Source organism: Gracilinanus agilis, chromosome 3 (genome assembly GCF_016433145.1).
Source record: "Gracilinanus agilis isolate LMUSP501 chromosome 3, AgileGrace, whole genome shotgun sequence".
In the NCBI taxonomy this organism is placed as follows: Eukaryota; Metazoa; Chordata; class Mammalia; order Didelphimorphia; family Didelphidae; genus Gracilinanus; species Gracilinanus agilis.
Window position 1 is genome coordinate 166,080,072 of NC_058132.1, and position 24,298 is coordinate 166,104,369.

Genomic DNA, 24,298 nt, shown 5'->3' on the forward strand with positions numbered 1-24,298 from the left:
GCAGGTCATAGCAAGAGCTCAGATGGCAAGTGTAGAGATCCATAAACAAACAGTTTAATCTGTAAATCCTATCAGATCCAGCTATAGCTGATGATTATAACTAATTGATGACTCCTTTCATTATTAAAAGTTTTCCTGTGTAATAAATCATTTTAATTTAAAGAAAAGAGGGGAAAATGGGGGAAGCCAATAAGAGAATAGATGAAAATCTGGGACTCCTCTTTTGAGCCCTTTTGTGATCCTTGTGATTTCTTGTTGAAAAGTATTGTGGCCTTATTGAAGAGCTTTAGGTTCCTAGCGGGCCAGCAGTTAAAAGGTTAACATTCTGGGGGCAGCTGGGTAGCTCAGTAGATTGAGAGTCAGGCCTAGAGATGGGAGGTCCTAGGTTCAAATCCGGCCTCAGACACTTCCCAGCTGTGTGACCCTGGGCAAGTCACTTGACCCCCATTGCCTACCCTTACCACTCTTTCACCTATAAGTTGTAAGAAGAAAATTTAGGTGGTTCCTGGTGGCCACATATTTAATATATATCTATAAATACCTAAATTTTCCTTCTTACAAAGTCAATATGCAGAAGTTAAGGGTTTAAAATAATAATAATAATAATAATAATAATAATAATAATAATAATAAAAAGGTTAACATTCTTCCCCTTTGGTCAGAAATGCAGCCAAGGCCGAAACCTTAGTTAGCTGGGGCATTTGCCCCTGAGAAAAGTATTCTCAGACTTGGCTTGGTGATAACAAATATAGCTGAAAGTCCAGCCTGGTTCTTATCTTCACCTTGAAGCTTCTAAGCCTGTTGTATTGTCTATGTTAAAAATACAGCTTTTTGTAGTTGTGGGAAACTATCCTTGTGCTTTTGGGTGAAAGGGAGTTTGAATTTCTTATATAATAAACTTGTGACTCAATGGCACTTCGAGAGAAGCAGCTATGAGTTAACAGTCAAGATCTTCTCCCGTGTCCGGTTATTTCCTTATCAATGAAGCCGTCTTTATCAGATTATCAGAGATGATAAATAGATCTGGAGAGACAAGGGGTGAGATATAGTGAGGATTTTAGGGTGACACCTAGATGGTGCAAGATGATCCACTGGTGTGTAGAGATGAAACTTATATTGCATTTGAATTTGTCTTATCTAAAAGTTAGAAACAAAGTAGACTTTATTCATATTTAACAGAGAGTTTTTCATTGGTACTTTTACTTAGTGTTTCAGTTGGTCTACAAAGCATTCTTAGGAAGAGTGGGAATTCCATTGTGCAGAGGGATTGATAGTAATGAGGTAAACCTTACTCATTTATTTTCAACATATTGTGGCACATTACATTTTATATGTGCCCATTTAAGTGGGTTTACATGGTAATAAACCCTTCAGACTTTGAACCACATGGAAGTGGCTAGGGTACAGATTCAGTACTTGCTGGGGTGTGTTTCAATCCATCCCCCATTGCAAATTAATTATATTATCTAGTTTTAAGTAAAGCTCCCTCTCAAAAATTGGAAAAGTAACTTAAAAAGGATTTCTATTGTAAATGCTGAAAGAAAATCTATCACTATGTTCTCACAAAAACTTTATTAAAAAAAAACATGGGAGTTCCCCTAGCCTGAAATTGACTCTCCCCTCTAAACCTGAATCTAATCAGATTCAAAGTTCCCTCCTTGGGGGGATTGGTTCTTCTATAGACCAATCCTGTACCATTCAAGACCGATTCCACACCAGGAAGTAGGGGGGAGGGACTTCTGGGGCATGTTGTGGGATGCAGTCCCCAGGCCACAATATTTATAAAACCCACACTATAAAGAAACCGTTGGTGAAAGATAATAATTCTAATGGGAACATAAGTGAACAAAGCTGACAAGTGGCCAGGCTGACACTTCTCTTACTGCTAAAATATTTCTTTTGCAGCCACAACATGAGATTGTTAGTGGAAATTTGGGGTTCTTTGGGGTCCTTGGTCTTACTATCAGATCCATGATATAAACTTCCTGTGGAAGCTTAGGGGACTTGAGAACTACACTTCCCATGATTCAAAGGACTTCCTGTCTTACGTGGTGAGAAGCTTAAATAGGGAGAATGGGATTGGTACTGTCTCTTTCCTGTGGAACAAGCTAGGTGGGCAGAAGTAATGGCGGGGTATTTGAATTAGATCTTAGCAGGCCCATGACCTTCTTAATTACCAATATGGCTTTAAATAAACTATTAAACATTTTGAATATATCCATCTATATCAATATTATTTGTAACAAGGTAAAAATAATGAGGATCTTATATCTCTCAAAAGGGTACACATATGCAAAATTATCAAGATTATTTGCATCATGGCTATATATCCACTACACTTAATGTTGAACAGTTGCTTAAGTGTACATTGCCAAAAATTGTATCTAGCCTAATTGCCAAAATCAACAATTTTTTCAGTTCTCATTTTTCTGGGTCTATCTGCAGCATTTACAATGTTGATCACTCTCTCTTCTTTGATACTCTTTTTTTTCTATGTTTTTGGGACAATACTTTCTTCTGGTTTTCCTTCTACCTATTAAATGATTTCTTCTCAGTTTCTTTGCTGGAGCCTTATTCAGGTCATGTCTGCTAACCACAGACGTCCCACAGGTTCTGTCCTGGGCACTCTTGTCCTGGGCAATCTCATTAACTTCCATGAATTTAATTGTCATCTCAATGCTGATGATTCTCAAATCTACTTATTCTGTTCTAACCCTTCTGCTGACCTCCAATCTCACATTTCCAACTGCCTTTCAAAACTAGTACACATCTTAAGCTCAACTTGTTCAAAACTAAACTCATTTTTCTCCCTAAACTCTTTTATATTCCTTTTTAATTCACTACTATGGAAATCATCATCGCCCAGGGTCCCAGGATTGCAACTTACGTGCTATCCTTAATTTCATGGTCTCTCACTTCCCATATCCTATCTATTGCCAAAATCTCTCCATTTCACCTTTGCAACATTTTTTCAAATATACTCCCTTCTCTCCTCTGATACTACCAATACCTTGGTGCAGATCCTCATCACCTCATTCTTTGACTATTGCAATAGCTTGCTGGTGGGTTTGTTGCAAGTATCTCTCTACTTCAATCTATCCTTCAACAACTAAAATGATTTTCCTAAAGCATGGTTCCAAATATATCAATCCTCTGTTCAATAAACTACATTGGCTTCAAGAACAAATATTAATTTTTGTATTTAAAACCTTGTATGCAAAACCAAATCCCCTCATTCATCACCTTTCTTCTTCTTACTTCATCTTCATCTTCATCTTCTCTGTACCACATACTTGGATTTAATGGAACCAGTTTTCTTGCTGTTCCATCAATTAGACACACATTCTCTTGACTTTGGTCATTTTCTCCGGCTGTCCCCCATGTCTAGAATGTTCTCTTTCTTGTCTCATCTCTGCTTCCTGGTTTCCTTGTTTTTCTTGAAGACTGAACTAAAATAGTACTTTTCTCAGGGAGCCTTTCCTATCCCCTCTTAATCTGACATTTTTTTTAATGATTTCTTATATCTTCTGTCAATCGTTTGTATATATTTATTTGCTTCTTGTTTCCTTCTTTAGATTATGAGTTCCTTGAGGGCAGGGTATTGTCTTTTTATTCTTTCTGTATTCATAGCACTTAGAGAGGTCTATCATCTCAACCTGGAAACAAAGTCTCAAATCTTAATTAAGGAAGAATCCCCTAGTCCAGTAATGGTGAACCTATGGCATAGGTGCCAAAGATGGTGCCCAGAGTGCTCTCTGTGAGTACTTGTCTACCCTTTCCCATCCTCCAGTTTACTACTAGAAAGGCAGATGGACTCATGTGGAGCTGCTCCCTTCCTTCTCTCCACTTTTTCATATCTCCTGCTCCTCTATCCAGGAGCCCAATGGGAGCACTTCCTCCCTCCCCTTTGTGGGGTGAGGGGGGTCAGGGAGTGCCCAGCACTTGGTGGGTGTGTGGGGGAAGAGCAGGGCCCAGAACTCAGTCTCTAAAAGGTTCACCATCACTGCCCTAATTTCTAGTGTAGGTCTCAAGCTAGATAAAGGAAGATAAGAGGTTGCTGGCTCCTCTAAATGTCAGTTTCTTTGAGTTTTTCTCTCCCTTCAAGGGAAACTTGGAATGTCATTATTTCTCTTAAAATTGGAAACGGAACACAAGAATCTCACTTTTCTCCTGCTCCCACTAACTCTGTCCCTCATACAAGAACAGAATACTGTGGATAGTCCCTTGCAATTGGTCCTTGCAGCCATCACATACCACACCCCGGTACCCCTCCATCAAACATACAGTAAACATAATGCTTATTAATGATTAATGTTCAAATAAAATTGACAGCATCAGGAAAAAAGAAAATTAGTAGCAAAATCTCAGTTAAAACCTTTCTATAACTGGTGGATGGGATTGAAAAATGAATTTTATGATTCAGTAAATGCAACCAGTGATGAACTTCTTCCATTTGAAGTTACAACTTTTTGAGGTGGAGGTTGCTGTTTTTTAATTATGGCATCAGTTAAAACCTAGTATCAAAATCAATTGAATTTATAAACAGGTTTTTTAATAATTTCATCACAAAGTATCTAACCAACATTTCCAAATATAATGAAACAATCAATCATGTTCTCATCAAAATATTAGTTTATTTAATATGATTTTAATATGATTTTATTTCAAGTCAAAATGGTTTTGCACATCAATGAAAATGCAATATTCTTAAATGTTATTTATTTCATTTTATCTCATTCTTTTAAACTTTAACTTCACATATGTTGCATAATGTCCTGGGCCCTCTTTCATCTCTCTATATATTATTTGATTCAGTCATAAGCTCTCAGTTATCATCTCTAAGCTAATGAATCTCAAATCTATTTATCCAGTTCAAACCTCTCTCTGACCCTCGTTCTTACATTTTCTACTTCCTAATGGACATCTTGAAATGGATTTTCTATAGACAGATATCTTAAATGCAATGTGTCCAAAACTGAATTCATCATCTTTTCCTCATGCCCTCTCCTCCTCCTAACTTTCTTATTATGTTTGAGGGTACCATCATCCTCTCAGTCACCTAAGCTTACAATGTAGGTGTCATACTTGATTCCTCTCTATCAACTTACCTCCCCATATTTAATCTCTTGCCACATCCTATTAATGTTATCTTCATAATGTCTATCATATACACCTCCTCCCTTCTGATACCATAACCATCCTGGGGTTGGCCTTCATTATCTCATTCCTAGGCTATTGAAATAACCTTTCTGTTGGTCTCCTTACCTCAAATATTTCCCATTCCAGTCCATAATCCACTAAGTCTTTATAATGATCTTCCAACTTGTTCCATCATTCCCCAATTAATATTCAGCCTCTCAATTTCTAAATCTTTGCTACCATGAAAAGAGCTACAATAAATATTTTTATGCAAATTGGTCATTTTCCTTTTTTAAAAATCTCTTTGGGAGACAAACCTAGTAGTGGCATCACTGGATCAAAGTGTATACAGCTTTAGAGCCCTTTGGCATAGTTTCAAATTGCTCTCCAGAACAGTCAACTCCATGCACTTTCATGGACTGTCTCCATGCCAGTAATTCTTTCCCTTCTTATCTCCAGCATCTGACTTCCTTGATTTTTCCTGCAAGAATAATCCACTTCCACAAGAAGCCTTTCCTGATTCTTTTTAATACAAATATCTTTTCTTTTCTCTATCAATTATTTTCAATTTATTTGTATATATCCTTCTTGTACATTGTTGTTTGTAGGTTGTCTTACCCCATTATATAGATGATGAACTTGAGAACAGAAACTTTTTTAACCTTTCTTTGTATTCCCAGCACTTAGCATAGTGCCTGAAACATAACAGCCACATAATAAATCTTTGCTGACTTGCATACTATATTAGTAGAGAATAATAGGTATCTCACTTATAAATAAATGATTATAGTTATTGATGATGCAGGCTCAAAAATGTTAAGAGTACATGCTTAGAAAATTGTGAAGAACACTATTCCAATGCACTCATTAACAATTATGACCACATCAGTGAAAATAAACAAATCTCCAAATACAAGGTACATCATTTGTAGCAATCCCCTGATTCCTCATCTAGTCTCTTGAAAACAATCCCTATCTTCTTAAATCAGTATGGGTTTCAGTTGGCAAAATTCTCTTATGTAAACAATAATTTTTAATGCCACTCTTTTAGAATAGCTGTAATGTATCCTAATAGGAATCACATTATGAACAAATCTCTAGTTTTCCTGCCTTAAACTTTGGCTAGTACCCAAGTGGTACCATCTTCTCTGTCTTCCTTTCCAAGATGGCATTTCTCAATTACTTGTCATAGGAGCTATCTATATCTGAGAAGCAGACAAAAATGGTCTTCATATTTAAAAACTAGTTTACACTGATCCAGAAAACCAGTATTTTTTCTGTTGTCTTTTAAAGATATATGTTTGTATGAATTATTACACTGAGTTTAGTGAGGATGAATATACTGGAGCATTGTACAAAAGAGATTATAGGAGAAAGTTTATTTGAGCTTGTAAACCATATGTACCAAGTCATCAAAGGTATCAGTGGAAGAAAGAAGACTTCCATGATATTCCAAGGGAGTAATCATGGGTGGATTTTCAAGCATACTCTTAGGGTAATGGACAGTTTTAGAGCAGTGCTTAATCACATTGCAACCTGGGCTGTCTGATGTAGGTTCTCATCTCATATTGAAACTTTACCTAAAATTATTCCCTAATGTAGGAAATAGTATCATATGTTATAATGGTCCAAAAGACACAAAAAAACCCAGAAATTCTCTGTCTCTCTCTCTCCCTCCTCCCCTCTCTCCTCTCTTTTATACCTATCTCTGATTATGTCTGTCTCTTCTCTTTCTTCTCTGATTCTGTGACTGTCTCTGTCTTTCTGTCTGTCTCAGTGGTCCGATTTTTCTTACACATAGCAGTATTTTAAGTTCATAAAGTTTCTAAATGTTTTTTTCTCAAGCCTGAGCATCACTATTTCCTTCAAATGATTGTAATGTGTGGTGTTTATGAGAATTGTATACTGAGAGTTTCTTCACACACGTTAAAGTGACAAAAGTATTTTACATCTGCACAAGTAAACGGATTCCCTGCAGTAACACTATTAACAGCTGGTAAGCTTATATTTTGATGTATTATAACTCTTCTGTCAATGTTTTCTCAATTTGTTTCCTCACACTTACAGAGCTTTAGAGCACACAAAATTGAAGAGATCAATGTTGAGTTTTTATGAACGTTTAGGATTTTACAAGATTACTGCAAACTAGTGGTGACATGGGTAAGTGACTAATGACTATACAGCTTACTGCATGACACAAAGACATCCACAGCTTGGAGCAGTTTATAATCCTAAAACATAAGACATTTACCAAAGAGAAAGAAATATCACATTAGTAATATATGAAAGAATAGATTTAAGCCACAATTCAACCAGTCAGTTGATTGAGTAGATCAAGTACAGGCTTAAAGGAAACAGATGAAAATTGAGTTGAATTACATAACAAAAGGCAGTCAAACCTAGAGATAAGACAGAACTGTTAAAAGTACACAAGCAGGTGCAGCTGGGTAGCTCAGTGGAGTGAGAGCCAGGCCTAGAGACAGGAGGTCCTAGGTTCAAACCCTGCCTCAGCCACTTCCCAGTTGTGTGACCCTGGGCAGGTCACTTGACCCCCATTGCCCACCCTTACCACTCTTCCACCTATGAGACAATACACCGAAAGTACAAGGGTTTAAAAAAAAAAGTACACAAGCAGGATTCTGCTAGGTGGTTCAGTAAAAAAAGAGTTGGGTCTAGAGATGGGGAGTCCTGGGTTCAAATATGAACTCAGACACTTCCTAGCTGTACGATTCTGGGCAAATCATTTAACCCCAATTGCCTAGCAAAGTCACTTAACCCCAGTTGCCTAGTCCTTACCATCCTTCTGTCTTGGAACAGATATTTAGTAACAAACCTAAGACAGAATGCAAGGTTTTAAGTTAAAAAAAATTCATACACAGTTTCTTACAATGGTAATATCGGTTACACAAAGATCAGAATCTGGAGAAAAGTGAAATCTTTAGGGTAGATGGGCTAGCATGGCAACTACACCACTCTGAAGTTCTTAAATGAGTAGTGACTCATCAAAATAAAGATCAATATTTAGATGTTTCTTTTTGGTATGCCTAATCCTTATAATTGTTCCAAGAGCAATCTGTTTGAAAAGATATAGGATCATGGAGAGATTTCAGAAAAAGAGGTTGTGAGAGGAAAGTGTACATCAGTGGATCTCAGCATCTGAGAAAAATAACTGATTTTTCCAAAAGGAACACATTTTCCAGAACAAACTACAAACATTACCCTGGCATTTCTTTTCTTCACTGAAACGGTCTTCTTTCTATGAATTTCTTCATGGCCACTTTGACATCCTTGTTCCTCAGGCTATAAATTAGGGGGTTCAACATGGGGACAAGGATTGTGTAAAACACAGAGGACACTTTTGCTTGTTCCATGGAGCTGACTGAAGAGGGCTGAAGATACATGAATGCAGCTGAGCCAAAGAAGATACCAACAGCTGTCATGTGGGAGCTGCAGGTGCTAAAAGCTTTGGACCTTCCATCAGTGGAGCGGATGCGGAGGATACTGGCAATGATGAAGACATAAGAGCTAAGAATGGTCAGAGTTGGGGTGAGGATATTAAATGCACTGAAGCAAAGAACTAGCACTTCGTTAACATAGGTGCTGGAGCAAGAGATCTCTAGGAGAGGATTGAGATCACAGAAATAATGGTTGACGAGGTCCTTACAGAAGAACACTCTAAGCATGCAGCCTGTGTGAGCTGTGGCGCCAACAAAGGCCATCATGTACACCCCACCGACCAACCAAATGCATACCTGATGGGACATGATAACATTATATAGCAAGGGGCTACAGATGGCAACATAACGGTCATAGGCCATAGCTGCTAACATGTGACACTCAGCAATTACAAAAATGAGGAAGAAATAGAGTTGAGCCATGCACCCATTGTAGGAGATGATGTTCTTCTCCGACACAAAATTCACCAACATCTTGGGGGTTATTACAGTGGAATGACAGACATCAATGAAAGACAAACTGCTGAGTAAGTAGTACATGGGAGTGTGCAGGTGAGAACTGACACCAATCAGTGTTATCATGCCCAGGTTCCCCAAAACAGTGACAACATAGATGCTCAAGAAGAGGAGTAAGAGGGGAATCTGGAGCTCTGGCCTGTCTGTTAACCCTTCAAGGATGAAATTTGTCACTGCAGATTTATTTCCTCTGTCCATTTGAAAGGGATACTCTGTGAGAATGGGAGAAAAGCAGCACATCAAAAGATATCCTTGGGATTTTTCAGCAGTTCATAAAAAATGGGAGACCAAACCCAGGGCTCTTTGGCCATCATTCAGCATTTCCTTGTTGTCTCTGAACATCCAGTATCTCTAATGTCCTCAAAGGGCTATGAGACACATATGCCTAACCACTGAAATTTGCTCTACCTGGTTTTCCTCCAGTGAGTACTGTTTGGGCAATGTTAACAATATAGAAAATAGTGAGAAATCAGTTGTAAAAAAGAAGTGACTACAAATTTTTCCTTGTGGTCACTGATTTATCCTTGTCTCTTTCCATATCCTGACTTATATTTAAAGCCCTAATCCAAATTCATATGGCCAGGAATAATGATTTCTGTACTTATTTCAAAGATAAGAAAATGTTTTCTGAGATTTTCGTTTGTTGACTAAGGTAAATAAATTAGAAATCCAATGGAATTTGATCCTCTCCTTAATGAAAGACTACTGCTTCTTCACTAACCTTATGTTGAGCTCTCTTGCTGACCAAATAGGCTGTTTAGGTTAAGCTTCAAAAAACTCTGGACTCCTGTGATTCTAGGTTTATAAGGAAATTAAGGAGGCCATTTACTCACCCTTCAGCCTTGGAACTTGGGTCAGTTTACCCAGGGTTCTAGATGGTAAATGTCATCAATCAGGTTAATGGTAACAGTCTTAAAAACTGTCCCTCACATACCATTTTATGCTCAGTCCAGTTCAGAGCATGGATCTCACGCACAGCTTCTTTTAGAATGCTGAACTATGCTGAACTAGAGATTTCAGTTTCTGATTGTTGTTTTTGTGGAAAGGTTCACTGCAGATGGAAGGGAGAAACTATCACTCATCAATATAACCAGAACTGTTGGTTTATATGATGTGAGTATTTTCACTTGGAACTGGAAAGTCCTGGGATTTGATTAAAAGTAAATAAAGAGGCCCCTGAAGTCTCCCATTTATATCACTAGGGACATAATACTTCTGTGAAGTCACCAGTGTTTGCTTTTTAACCCTTCTTTCTCTCATGTTAATAGGTTTCCTTAGACTAAGTTTCTGCCTTATGGTCTAGAGGGAAAGGTTTAATGTATCCAAGTATCAGTGCTCTAAAGCAAATATTTCACATGCCTCTGCCTAGATATACTGTCTACTATTTGGTGTTGGAAGAGATGCCAAACTCCCCTCCCACTTTTTACTAGAAAAAAAGGAAACTGGAAAAAATGGGAATGCTTGCAATACTATTTTTATTTAGTTGTTTTTTGTTAAAAAGTAGCATGCTACTGTGGAAGGACTATAAGTCTTCGAGTAATTCGGGATCTGAATATGATTCCCTTTTATAACATGTGCTTCTGCAAGACTATCAAAAGTAATCATCTCTCTGAATTCAATTTCTTTATCAATAAAATAGAGATAATATCTCATAGGATTGTCATGAAATTTTTATAATATTAATATCAGTTTTTATTGTTAAATTCACTATATGTGCATATATAAATATAATAAAAACATAAACTATTGCATGTATATAGAATCATGGGAGCATATATTATATAATACACATATATAACTTGATTTTCTCATAAAAAGATTGCTTAGTATATTACATTTATAAAAATGGTTTAGCTAGGTAATGCTGCAATACTTCAAACATCTATAATTCCATCAATATGGATATTCCTTCCACCTATAGAGACTTCTATCCTTCTGTAGTTCAGCCTTTTGTCTGAGAGATGCTATAGACCAAAAAAATGCCAACTTGTAGCCAACCTCAAAATATAGAGCTGGAAAATTTTCAACTAGTTCATCCTCTCATTTTACAGAGGAGGAACATGAGAACCTAAGAATTTAGGCGACTTGCTTAAGGTCATGAAGGCAAATGAACTTCTAAATTTAGCTAGTCTTCTCTTTAGATGAAAAGTAATCTCTGTGCATATACTCCAAACTTTTCAAGTTTGGCAAGACAAGACAGGTCTTGTGCTCTTCAGCATTATCTTCTAGAACCTAGGGCTACACTCTAACCTATGATTCAGGCATTGAGTTATAGTGGAAAGAATGCTGAATTTGGGGTATTGAACTTAGTGTCATTAGAACCAAGTTTGAATTCAAATTCTACCTTTTACTTACCAATGTGACTTGGGCCAAGTGACTTAAATACTTCTGGAGTTTCTTCATTTATAAATTTAAGGGCATGGAAAAGTCAGTCTATAGGCACACTTCCAACTATAGATTCATGATTCTCTGATATATTGGAGTAGGACTTTAATTGCCCAAATGATTTTTACATATTTCCTATAATAAAAGACATTTGCTAGTACTATTTTGTTTTGTTCTCCAATATGATGGCAATTGTAAGCTTTCAACAATCCAATATTATCAATTTTGAAGGGTCATAGAAACAGTTTTAGGTGTTAGAAATCATCAATACTATGGCAAAATAAAGTTATTGGTTTTTTTTACTTTTCCACATAGTCAATTAGATACACAAGGCCTCTTTCCAAAGAAGCTAAAGAGTCTATAAAAGTGTGGAATATCCTTTTAAGCTATTTGTTTTAATGTTAGAAGGTATCTTTTTATTATAAATAATCTACCTCATTTTTGAGTATAGCGGGAAATGGGAAAGACTTTGATTTTAGGGGAAAAGGACTGGGGGAGAGTGAAGACAGACATAGAAATTTCATTTCACAAAATAGATTAAAAATATTAGATGGAGAGATTTCTCAGTGTGAAATGGCATGACTTTTATGTTATAGCAGCTATTCTATTCTTCTCTGATAGGTAGTGCTGAGGAGCAGTTTAGCTGACCTAGAGGATAAAATGCTGTGCCTGGAGAGAGTAAAACTTGGGCTCAAATCAAGCCTCAGAGATTTCCTCACTGAGTGACCCTAATCAAGTCACATCATTTGTGTCAACATCATTTTTCTCAACTGTATAACGGGAAAAATAATGACTCCTAATTTTATATCTATATCAATTCAAAGTAATCTTTATAAAGCACTTATGACAGCATCTGACACATTAGTAACTGCTTTAAAAGTACTTATTTCCTTCCTTTGCCTTTCTTTATTCAGTGTATCATAATCATAAGTTAATCAACAACTAAACTGTGCACTCCTCTAGGTGCCAAGTTAGCTATCTCCCAAACTTCCTAACCATAGAAAGGCATTGTCTGTCAGTTTGGCAGAATGATTATCAGCCCTATCTACCCTCTTTACAGAATTATCTATTCAAGTGTTAATGATCACCTTGGAAGAATCTTTCAGAGTTGCACATCCCACTTTACAGCTGAAATGTGGGAAATCTAATGCCCTATCAACCCAGCCTTCCAGTTTCTATCTAATCATTTCTTCTTTCTGTTCTTTTGTAAATCCTCCCTCAAGCATAACTAAGAAAACTACTTTGCCATATCCTTGAGGCTTCTTTCAGTGATGCTAATGAATCTCTTCTCCTTGGTATTTACTAGTAGCTTTGTGACCACTGACAAATCACTTAACCTCCTATGGTCTCAGTTTCATCATTTGTAAAAAAATAAAAAATCTCATAGGGTTTTTTTTTTTAAACCCTTGTACTTCGGTGTATTGTCTCATAGGTGGAAGAGTGGTAAGGGTGGGCAATGGGGGTCAAGTGACCTGCCCAGGGTCACACAACTGGGAAGTGGCTGAGGCCGGGTTTGAACCTAGGACCTCCCGTCTCTAGGCCTGGCTCTCAATCCACTGAGCTACCCAGCTGCCCCCTCATAGAGTTTTGATAATAAAACTATTTTGCAAATCACAAATTTCTCTATAAATGCAAAATATTTTTTACTCTGAGGTTTACCCACATTCCTATCCCTAAGGCAATCAGAAAGATACATGGCCATCTCATTGGAGGTCATTAAGTTTCTATGTATAGGATACCTTTCAAGGTTATTTTTTAGTTTCTCATATACACTTTCATAAAATAACTCCAATATTAATGGCTCTCATTTTCAGATGGATCTCATCTGGTAACTTTTATTTATATAAGCTAATAAAAAGCTATACAGTGTTAGGAATAAAAATATTTCTAAATCTCCATTTAGCCTAAACTTATGAATACTTTTGACTAGTTGCCTCTTCTCTCCCACCAGTTATTATTCAATACAGAATAGCCACTTTTAACTACCTATGAAAATGGTTACTCTTTCCTGATTGTGTAATAGAAATATGACATTGAATGTCATTACATGACACTAAAATGCAAATTCATACTAGTCAGGAGAAGCTAATATCTGTTTCTGTTTCCCTTTAAACATAGATATGTGATATCATAATTAACTAAGATAAAAGGTGGCTGTCTTCACCTAGATACACTGAATGCATAGCTACTATATTATAAATAGATTATTGTTACGAGAAAATAACCTGTTGGTCTTGGTATGCTTCTTCTAAACTTGTTCTCTAAATCTGTGAATCAAATGTACCAGATGCTCAAGGGTCATAATAGTAGAAATCATGATTTGCCCTATATTTCAATAGAACAGTTATATTTAGGCTCTCAAATACATCCTTAAGGTTGTATGGAATGAGACAGTCTCAGACCAAGCATTGTTTCAAAAATTTCATCAGGGTCTTGTCACAAATTGAGTCTCTCTCTCCCTCTCTCTCTCTGCCTTCTTCTCTGTCTCTCTCTCTGTCTCTTTGTCTTTTTGTCTCTGTCTCTCTGTCTCTGTCTCTCTCTCTTTCTCTCTCTCTCTCTCACACACACACACAGATGTGTGTGCGCATGTGCACACACACATGTCTTTTTGCTGCTAACTCCCTACCCATAACTCTGCCAAGTTGTTTTTTTTTTATCAAACTAATTGGGTGCCTTCAAATAATGGAATTCCTTCAGAAGTTTTACCTTGTCTTAACATTAAATATGTTTACATGCTTGACCATACACAGGCAAAAGTTTGGACCACATAACTATTGGTAAGCTGTAATAGCCCTTTCTCTCTTTATGTGTCCTCTCTAAAAGCATTCTTGCACACTACTGCAGGGAGAAATAATAAGTATCTAACTTCTCAGGTGACTGCCAAGTTTCTGACCACTTCTTTAACAATAGTAAAACCCCCTTAATATATGAATTCTTTAAACAGGTTCTTCATTTCTGAAGGAAGTAAAATCTTGGGAGGTGAAGTAGGCAGTTGGGTTGCCATTTCATAGGTCTAAAAATCCTGTTTGGTATTTTTTAAATCTATACCCAATCAGAGAAAACAATGGTAATTAATTAGAATACTCCATAATCCATCTTCTCAGTACAACATTGGTTTCTAGTTTCATGCCCATATATTTTCTAACAAGAATAAAAAGGTCACAGTGTGGGTTAGGAATTTAGAGGTAATGTACTTCAACTGATAGCTAAAGCAGGAATTCCCTCTCAATAACATTTAAATTATCTTATTCGGCATCTTCTTGAAGACACCCAAAGATAGGAAATTTACTATTACTTTTGTAGCTATCCAATTCTATTTTGGGATAATTCCAATTGTTAGGAAGTCCACCCCCCAACATCCTACTTATTTCTTTGAAGTTAAGGAAAATAATCCTCATTTCCTTCAACTAATTTTCATACCACCTGAATTGAGTACTCTCACTATTCTGGTTCTTGTGCACTAAAATTGCTACGGCTTGTCATTATTCTTCTTTAGATGTTCTGATCTGAAGAAAGAGTACAGAATGACTTTCCCCTTCCTTTGTTAGTCTTTTTGTCATCTAAACCCTCATCCCACTCAAATCATTCTAATTTATTCTCATTCTGTAAGCAAAGTCTGGAGAATATCCCAACAGTTCAACTTATTTATATAGTGCATTTTGAGGTTGAATCTGCTTTTTAGTGCTTATTACTGTTCTATCTGATCTAATAGATTTTATAACCTGACTATGAAGAAATTTGGCATAAACCAACAGCAGAATGACCACCTTTGAAAAGATCCACTTCTATAATGATGGCTGCTATCTTCTCTTTTATCTTATACTTACTCTCTTTCCTTGTTTTGGAGCAAATTCACTGTGCCTGATGATTCTCCTCTTTGTTTCTGGAAGTAACACCTCTGCAACATTTGCTTGCTCAATAAAAAAAAAGGTCACCATTTGAAATCCTCTCGTATTTTCCAGGTAATCTGAGGTGACATTTCTAGTTCAAAGATTTTGGCAGCTATAGGAAAGACTACAGGGTCTGGGAGCAAATCCCCAACAATACAACCGAGATGCCATTTGAAATGCAAAGACATAATTTGTTCAGAGTCCTTGTCTCAAGTTGACTTGATGAGATGTCTTTAAAAGAACTAGTAAGTGGGAGTCTCCTCACACAATATAGTTAGTTTTTTGATAGCCCTGCTATCCTCTAGTAAGCATATAGTCCAGACCATAATTCCTCAGCTAATATTTATATTTTTACTTTCTACCTCCTGTATGGGATATTAGGAAATATAGGGTTCTGTGAAATGAAAAATTTGCCTAAGCTATCAGAGGGCAAGGGCAGACAGCTGGCATCCATCCATGGATGGAGTACTGGGCTTGGAGTCAGGAAGACTGATCTTCTGAAGCCCAAATATGGTCTAGCTGTGTGACCCTGGGCAAATCACTTGAGCTAGCTTGCCTCAGTTTCTTCATATGTAAAATGAGCTAGAAAAGAAAATGACAAACCACTCTAGTATCTTTGCCAAGAAAATTTCAAATGAGGACACTAAAACTTGATATATCTGAAAAATTACTGAACAGCAACAAAAACCCGAGGATGTCTGAGTGAGGACAAGTGTAATAAACAGAATGGAGAGACTCAATATTCAGTAAATATGAGAAATTTGCCTAGGAAATGAAAATGTCTGGTCACCCTGAGAGGAAAAACATGGTCTAGGTCAAGAGCCAATTTTTAAATGTATTTGGTAAATGGACCAAATACATATTGAAAAATCGACATTGTATTGAAAAAAACCTAATAGAAGCTCCTAGATGAAGCTAGAGAGAGAATAGAGAAAGTGCAACTACAAAATGATCCCATTCAAATGATTAAAGAAATTTATATGCAAATGGAGCTCTTGAGAATTGGAAATCTTTAAGCTATATGTGGTCTGGTAATTATGTCATACTTCAGTTCTAAAAGATCCAGTAATCCATAAAAACTAAGACATGAAATTTGGATGTTTCCCATTATTTGATCTAATCCTTATGATTTCTCCAGGATAATCATTATAATAGAAAATGAAGGGAAAGGGATTCTATAATAGTAAAAGATAATAGAAAAATAGTTTAAGAGAAATGTACAGTATTACCAGTGGAGTTCTACATCTGATAAAGGATAATTGTTCTAACAAAATGTAACACAATATTCAGAACAATATCCAACTTTATCACTGATATTTCTTTTCCTCACCAGAAGATTCTCCTCTCTATGAATTTCTTCATGGCAACTTTGACATCCTTGTTTCTCAGGCTGTAGATCATAGGGTTCAACATGGGGACAATGATTGAGTAAAACAGAGAGGACACTTTCCCTTGTTCCATGGAGCTGACTGAAGATGGTTGTAGGTACATGAATGAACCAGAACCAAAGAAGACACCAACTGCTGCCATGTGGGAGCTACAGGTGCTAAAGGCTTTGGACCTCCCTTTAGTGGAACGGATGCGGAGGATGCTGGCAATGATGAAAATATAAGAGCTAAAAATGGTCAGAATTGGAGTGAGAATATTAAATGCACTAAGACAAACAACCATCATTTCATTAATATAGATGCTGGAGCAAGAGAGCTCTAGGAGAGGATTGAGATCACAGAAGTAATGATTGATGACATTGTCCTTACAGAAGAACACTCTAAGCATGCAGCCTGTGTGAGCTGTGGCGCCAACAAAAGCCATAACGTACACCCCAATTACCAACCAAATGCAGACCCGATTGGACATGATGACATTATATAACAAAGGTCTACAAATGGCAACATAACGATCATATGCCATAGCTGCCAACATGTGACACTCAGCAATTACAAAAATGAGAAAGAAATAGAGTTGAGTCATGCACCCATTGTAGGAGATGATGTTCTTCTCTGACACAAAGTTCACTAACATTTTGGGGATAATTACGGTGGAATGACAGAGATCAATGAAAGATAAACTACTTAGCAAATTGTACATGGGAGTGTGCAGGTGAGAACTGACAACAATCAGTGTTATCATGCTTAAGTTTCCCACCATGGTGACTACATAGATACTCAAGAATAGTAGAAAGAGAGGAATCTGCAGCTCTGGCCAATATGTTAGTCCTGCAAGTATGAACTCAGTCACTGCGGAATTGTTTCCTGTGTCCATTTTCTGGGCTCTGTAGGGATAGAACAAAACAGCACGTAAGAGAAAGTTCTTGTAAGTTCTCTTACCCAGAGGAGTTGCATAAAAAATAGGAGTTTGATTCCGTGGCTCTCTAGATTCTTTTTTTTTAAACACTTATCTTCTGTCTTAGAATCAATACTAAGTATTGGTTACAATGTAGAAAAATGGTAAGGGCTAAGACAATTGAGCTTAAGTGACTTACTCAGAGTCACAGAGGAAATATTTGAGGCCATATTTAAACCCAGGACCTCCCATCTTTAGGTCTGGCTGTCTATTCATTGATCCATCTAGCTTCCCCCTCCAGGTTCTTTTTTATGTGTTACTGTCACCCCTAAATATTCAGTAATGTTGGCAGATTTCCTGGAATATGGATTATTTAAACTTAGGTAATAAAAAGGTCTTTGCCTTCTTTTTTTAAAATTAGGCTAGCAATGACTTTGCTTTTGGGGCAAAGAGTTCAGCAACTAGCAATTTGAAGGATGGGAATTCAGGGAAAAGGAGGACTCATCTTTGGTATTCTCCAGGATCTGTTTCTCTTTCTAAAAGCTTACTGAGACCTTCAAGTGCAGCTAGACTGCATCAGGTACCATGATTTCTATATTGTTTAAGGAAATTAAAGGAATATTTTACAAACAGTTGTTCAAGGACCACCTGAAGTCACAGAGTAAGAATATCAATGGAACTGTGGTCCTCTCTTCAATGAGAGGATCTTGAGAAATGGAAAGAATGGCTCCTCCTTGACAACCATTGTCTTTGAACTTTCTCCCACTGCACTATGACTCTTCACTAGTCCATGTCAGGAGCTACTGTGGACAGTATATGATGATGAGACCATGTTTCCCAGAGCCCTAGGACCCCATGACTGTAGGTTTGGAAAGAGGACAGATTGGTCAGACACTCACCATTAAATTTTGGAATATATAGGCTCATCCTTCATAATGTCCTAGAAGAGAAATAACTTTAACAAAGTCAGTGGTAATAATCTTTAGCACTATCTCTTCTTTTCCATTTAATGCTAAGCATGGTCTATTGTATGAATCTCCTAGTCTATGTTTCCCTTATCCTAATTTTATGATTATAACTATTCCTGGAAGATTCACTCCAAATTTAGGGGAGAAAATATCACCCATTAATGATACCAGAGCTGAAGATATATATGAAATGAGTGTTATCTCCTGGGAACAGAGAATCTTGGGACCTGTTTAGAAATACTGATGAAGTTTTAGGAAGATTCTTGCCAGGGATTTTAACTCTTTTGGGAAGAAGCCATTGGTGGCTGCTCCCCAATGATAGGATTTAATAGGCTTCATTAAGATAAATCATTGACTCATTCTGACTCATTCTGGCTTTTGGTCTTGAAATGAATGGTCAGAGTGAATTTTAGAGTTCAAGAATGAATTTCGTAACAAGTTCCTTCTTAAATATATAAATTTTGGCAAATTTTCAAGTCATTTGTAGAGATGGTAATTAGAGACGAGGGAGACTCAAAAACTTTTGTTTCCATTTTTGTTGTTATGGGGGGAGAGAGAAATATAGAGGAAATATAATTATCAAAAATGCTCATTTTAGTATTCTTTATGCTTTTACTTTGCTTGAGACAGCAATGATAGAATAAAAAGAACCCTAGCTTTGGAATTAGTATTCATCTGGGTTTTAACTCATTTCACTTACTAGATATACAACTATCAGCAAGTATAACTTCTTTGAATCACGATTTCCTCATTATTTAAATGAAAATAATTATAGTACCAACCAATTAAATAAACATTTATCAAGCACTTGCTTTGTGTTTAAGCACTGCACCAAAGGTTAGGGATAGAGTCAAAAATGAAGACTTCCTGTCCTCAAAGAGATTAAATTCTAATGGAAAAATATATGTACATACATGAATATAAGTGGCAGGGAACTTAGAGCTAAGGGTAATGGTAGTAGTTGAACTAAGTCTCAAAGATTGCCAGAGATTCTAAGAGATAAGAGAGTGTATATCTCAAGTTTGAAGAATAGCCAGTGCAGAGGTATAGAGAAGTGCTCCATCTCAGGAACATATAACTGAATCATGGAGTTAATAAAGGGAAAGAAATCTGCACAAAGACTAGAAAAGAAGAAAGGGACCAACTTGTAGAGTTAACTGGAAAAAGTTATTACCCTCAAGGTAGTACAGGTACAGAAGATTGGTAGACTGAAATCAAAGAAACACATGGTACTACAAAGAATTATACCATAAACAATCTTGTATTATTGAGTTATTGTCAATTGGGGAGGAGTAGAGAAACTCTTGTAAATAAAAAATATTAACACTGTAGCAAAATAAATTTGTTTTTGTCTTTCTCCACATTAAGTACTTATAGAAAGATCTGAATTTTAAAGAAGTTAAAGATTAAAAATGAAAAAGAACTTTCTAAGCCATCTCTAATTTTTTAATTAGTTTGATACATTAAGCTATCTGGGCATTTCCCTCCTTCCCTTCTCTTCTACATTTCTCTTTTTTGAGTTTAATTCAAATATTCATTAAGCATTTCCTGTATGAAGGACACTTTGCTAGGCACTGGGGAAAGATACAACATTTAGAATAGATATTATCCTTCCCCTTATGGAGCTTACATTCAAGTATACTTACAAAACCACAAATAACTACTATATAAAATATAGCTAACTTAAACAGCATGTGACCTCAATACATTTCTTCCTCATTACAAGTTGTTTTTTGAAAAGAGTTATCATTTCAATCACCTCATCACATATTAAGAAACTATCAATAGTTCTCTCAATTAAGAGGTGACTTTAACAACTAACTTTCAAGCATTTTAGATACTATTATGTAGTTCTCTAGAGTGAATTACTTGAACCAAGTAACAGAAGGAAGCAAAGGTGTCATTAAGATAATATTTTTAAATTGGTAATCCACAAATATAATTAATTCACTACAGATTTGATGACCATATCAAAAACTGTGTCTCTCTGCACCTTCACATATTTTTTAGGAGGAAAGTAAGATGCTTTGGAGATACAATTTGTCACTGCTTTGATGAAAGTTCATACATATTTCAATAATGTTGTTGTCTTTGTATAAATGGCTTTACTTACTTCATTTTACATTACTAAAACCCTCTTAGAATTCTCTGAAATCATGTTTCATAATTTCAGTGCAAAAATATATCACATTCATTTACATTCATTTGTTCAAGTAACTGCTGGGCATTCTCATATATTCCAGCTCTTGGCTTTTCATTTTCTTTTCCTTTTAGTTCCCCTTAAGGAGCAGGACTTTAGTTTTGCTAGTGATTATTGCCTCCCTTTTGTTATTACCTCTCAGTCTTGTTATCCCTTTTTGTCTGCCTGCTGAATTAGATATATTTCTATGCAAAATCATTTGTGTGTCTGTGTGTTCATGTGTGACTGGTTGATAAAAAGTAAGGTTAGTCTATTGCCCACTCCCCTTCCTCCTTCTTCTGTCTTTACATATATACATTTTTCATGTTTCTCAATTTTAAGAAATAGCAAGTTCTGCCCCATCTTCCTACTTTCTACATGAATATATTTACTTTTCTATCCACTCTTCAAACACACACAATAGAACCAATCCATCCCAGGTACTCTGTTTTTCTTATTTAACTACTTCAAAACTCTGAAGAAATGAAGGTTCTGAAAGGACACATTACTTCTCCCCAATTAACATGTTAACATTACATCATCATCCAATCCATGTAAACTGCCCCAGTAAATTTACCTTTCTAGTTTTCTCTTAACTCTTGACTTTCATTTTTGCAGTTTGAAGTTCCTACTCAACTCAGGTCTTTTCATTAGGAAGTTTTTTAAGGCTTTTAAGAATTCTATCTCAACAATTTTTTGCAGCATGTATTTTACATATGTATTTATGTATACTCATATAAATGCTTCACATATATTTGTCAAAGGACTAAAGATTAATCAAATTCACCTCTTACATTGTTATTTAGGAACTATCATAGTCTTTGCTAACAAAATGAAAAAAGAAAGCTTTATATTTTTGAGAAACCTCAGAAACACACCAAAAAATAAGACTCCAGTCATTGTCTAGTGCAGGAAAAAAGTTTAAAAAAAAAAAGAACTTTTATAGTCTAAGAAGGGGGATGATAGCTTCAGGACACAAGATTTCCTGATTTTAGGCACTCTTGTCAGTAAAGTTGGAATGTCTTGACAAAGGATCGTTATCAAATCCAAAACCAAGGCCTCAGTTCGCTCAGAAGTGTTAGTTGTGTGCGTACCCTTTGATCCAGTAATATCACTCCTGGGACTGTATTCCAAAGAGAAATTTAAAAAGGGGGAAGGACCTACCTATACAAAAATATTTGTAGCAGCTCTTTTTGTTGTGGCAAAGAACTGGAAATTATGGGGATGTTCATCAGTTGGGGAATGGTTGGACAAATTGTGGTACATGTTGGTGATGAAATACTATTGTACTATAAGAAATGATAAGAAAGACAATTTCAGAAAAAAAATAGAAAGATCTTCTGATGCAGAGCAAAAGAAGCAGAACTGGGAGAATGTTGTACACATAACAATACTGGATGATGATTATCTATGAAAACTTGATTACTCTCCGCAAACCAATAATCTAGGACAATTCTGAAAGATATGATGGAGAATGCTATCCACTTCAAAAGAAAGAACTATTAGGGTTGTCTTTCTTATCAATGTATTTGTGGTCTTATTTCTAGATTTTGGTTATGTATGAGTGTGTTCTTACAACAATGACCAATATGGGGGTATGTTTTGCATGACAATAATTTTTTAAAGTGTTAGTAGTGACATGCTATTCAATCTCTCCACATTGGAATGAAAAGACTGCACCTTAGTTGCAGCTTAGTAACTAATTCAATATTTCAGCAGAATTTAGCAGGATAGAATAGCTTTCAATTATTGGATATCGTAACATGGACATCTTCTAAAGCAGCTGCCAGGACCATAAAAGAACTTTCAGTACTAACAGTTTCCACCAGTACCCAGCGAGTCCACTTTTAAACTTTGTCATCGTTGATACAGGTATCATTTAACAAAAAGACTTTGAATTCTTCTCAACTGAAATGCCCTTTGATACTAACTTTAGGTCTGTTTCCCAGAAAGTTCCTTATTGATATATGTAGACTTCAGCTACTGTTTCCTAATGGTAGATAATTTCTTCATATATATCTTTTAAAACTTTTTTGCAACTGAAAAACAGAAATTCGTGAAGTTCCTTCAAAGTAATTATTAGAAATAGTCAAAAGACATCTGCAGATAATTGATGTGTCCAGAGAGCTGTAGGATGCACAGAAAGAACTGTCAATCACTAAGTATTTAATGAGAAACATAATATGGCAGATTACCTGCTCCATATATTTCAACATTAATGGCAAATCAGCTCTAAAAATGGGATTTTGTGAAGTTACAGATTGGGATTATGCTTTGATGCTTCTATTTCAGTCAAAGGATCATCTATGCTAGATTGGCCAAACTAGAATTCTTAATATTGGCATTCTGATTAATTTCCAATTATACAAAATAACTACATAACATTCACCTACATCTACTTCCATAGGGATTTCTTTAGGTGAATTCTCAAGAGATACTGAGAGTAGAGTTTTTTTTTTCTGCTTGTTAACTAAAGGTCTACCTTCTACCTTCTACAGCTCATTTCCTTTATCTGAATGTATTTTCAGTTTGCTTTACTGTATTTTTATTTTGTTTTGTTGGACCGAAAGAAAGACTTTTCTATATTTTTGTAGAAAACTACAAGTTTAGTGTTACAATTTTATTGTGGGTCAACTGGCTCATTCTATTACTTAAGCACTTTGTTCCATTACAGGTAATTTTCTTCTGGTGATTTTTTATGCTCAGGTTTGTAGTCCTGCTTGTAAGGTTTTTGTTTTTTGCTTTTTGAAATACCAAAGAATTCCTTTCATTAATATCAGATGTTTTCAGGCTTTGTATGATCTTGACTGTGATTTTTGAGTACATGAATACCTTCTTTTTGGCTTCTTATAGTACTTTTTCATTGGAAATTGCTGGATTTTTGATCACTGACATTTATTTAGAGCAGTGATGAGCAAACTTTTTAAAGAGGGGGCCAAAGGAAAGGAAATGCTCATCTGTCAGTCTGTTTCTAAGGCAACTCTTTTGAAGTTTCATTGGGTTGTATCCTACTCATTGTATTCGTCAGATTAGGAATAGTGTCATGTGGCTGGATAGAACATAACCCCCACCCCTTCATCTGGCTCATGGGCTGTAGTTTGCCCATCACAGATTTAGAATATCAGGGTTTGTGAAGTATTTACATCTATTTCTCATTTCAGTTTCACAACACTTCTGCCTATTTAAGTCAATTCTTTTTCATATGAAATATCATATTTTCTTCTCTTCTGATTAATCTTTTGGTTTTGTCTTAATATTTCTTGCCTTGTGGAGTCAATGGTTTGTTTGATATAGTATCATTTCCAGGGAATCCATTACTTGCATGATGCTTAAAACTTTCTTTTCTAAGCTTTTTATTCTACTTCTAATTCCTGCAGAATTTTTATTGTTTTTTATCTCACTTCATTTTTTTTAACATTTATTAATATACATTTTTAACATGGTTACCTGATTCATGCTCCTCCTTTCCCCTTCACCCCCACC

At 36.0% G+C, this 24,298-nt stretch overlaps 2 protein-coding genes across 2 annotated transcripts; both read right to left on the reverse strand.

Moving 5' to 3' along the window:
* Positions 1-8,375: 8,375 nt before the first annotated feature.
* Positions 8,376-9,308, reverse strand: LOC123238952 (olfactory receptor 8G1-like). Its single transcript, XM_044666208.1, has one exon. The coding sequence runs from the start codon at positions 9,306-9,308 to the stop codon at positions 8,376-8,378; it is 933 nt and encodes a 310-aa protein (XP_044522143.1).
* Positions 9,309-16,711: 7,403 nt separating this feature from the next.
* Positions 16,712-17,647, reverse strand: LOC123238953 (olfactory receptor 8G1-like). Its single transcript, XM_044666209.1, has one exon. The coding sequence runs from the start codon at positions 17,645-17,647 to the stop codon at positions 16,712-16,714; it is 936 nt and encodes a 311-aa protein (XP_044522144.1).
* Positions 17,648-24,298: the final 6,651 nt, after the last annotated feature.

Bases quoted from the DNA above. Each gene is read 5' to 3' on its own strand.
- LOC123238953 (XM_044666209.1), bottom strand. From the start codon at position 17,647: ATGGACACAGGAAACAATTCCGCAGTGACTGAGTTCATACTTGCAGGA.
- LOC123238952 (XM_044666208.1), bottom strand. From the start codon at position 9,308: ATGGACAGAGGAAATAAATCTGCAGTGACAAATTTCATCCTTGAAGGG.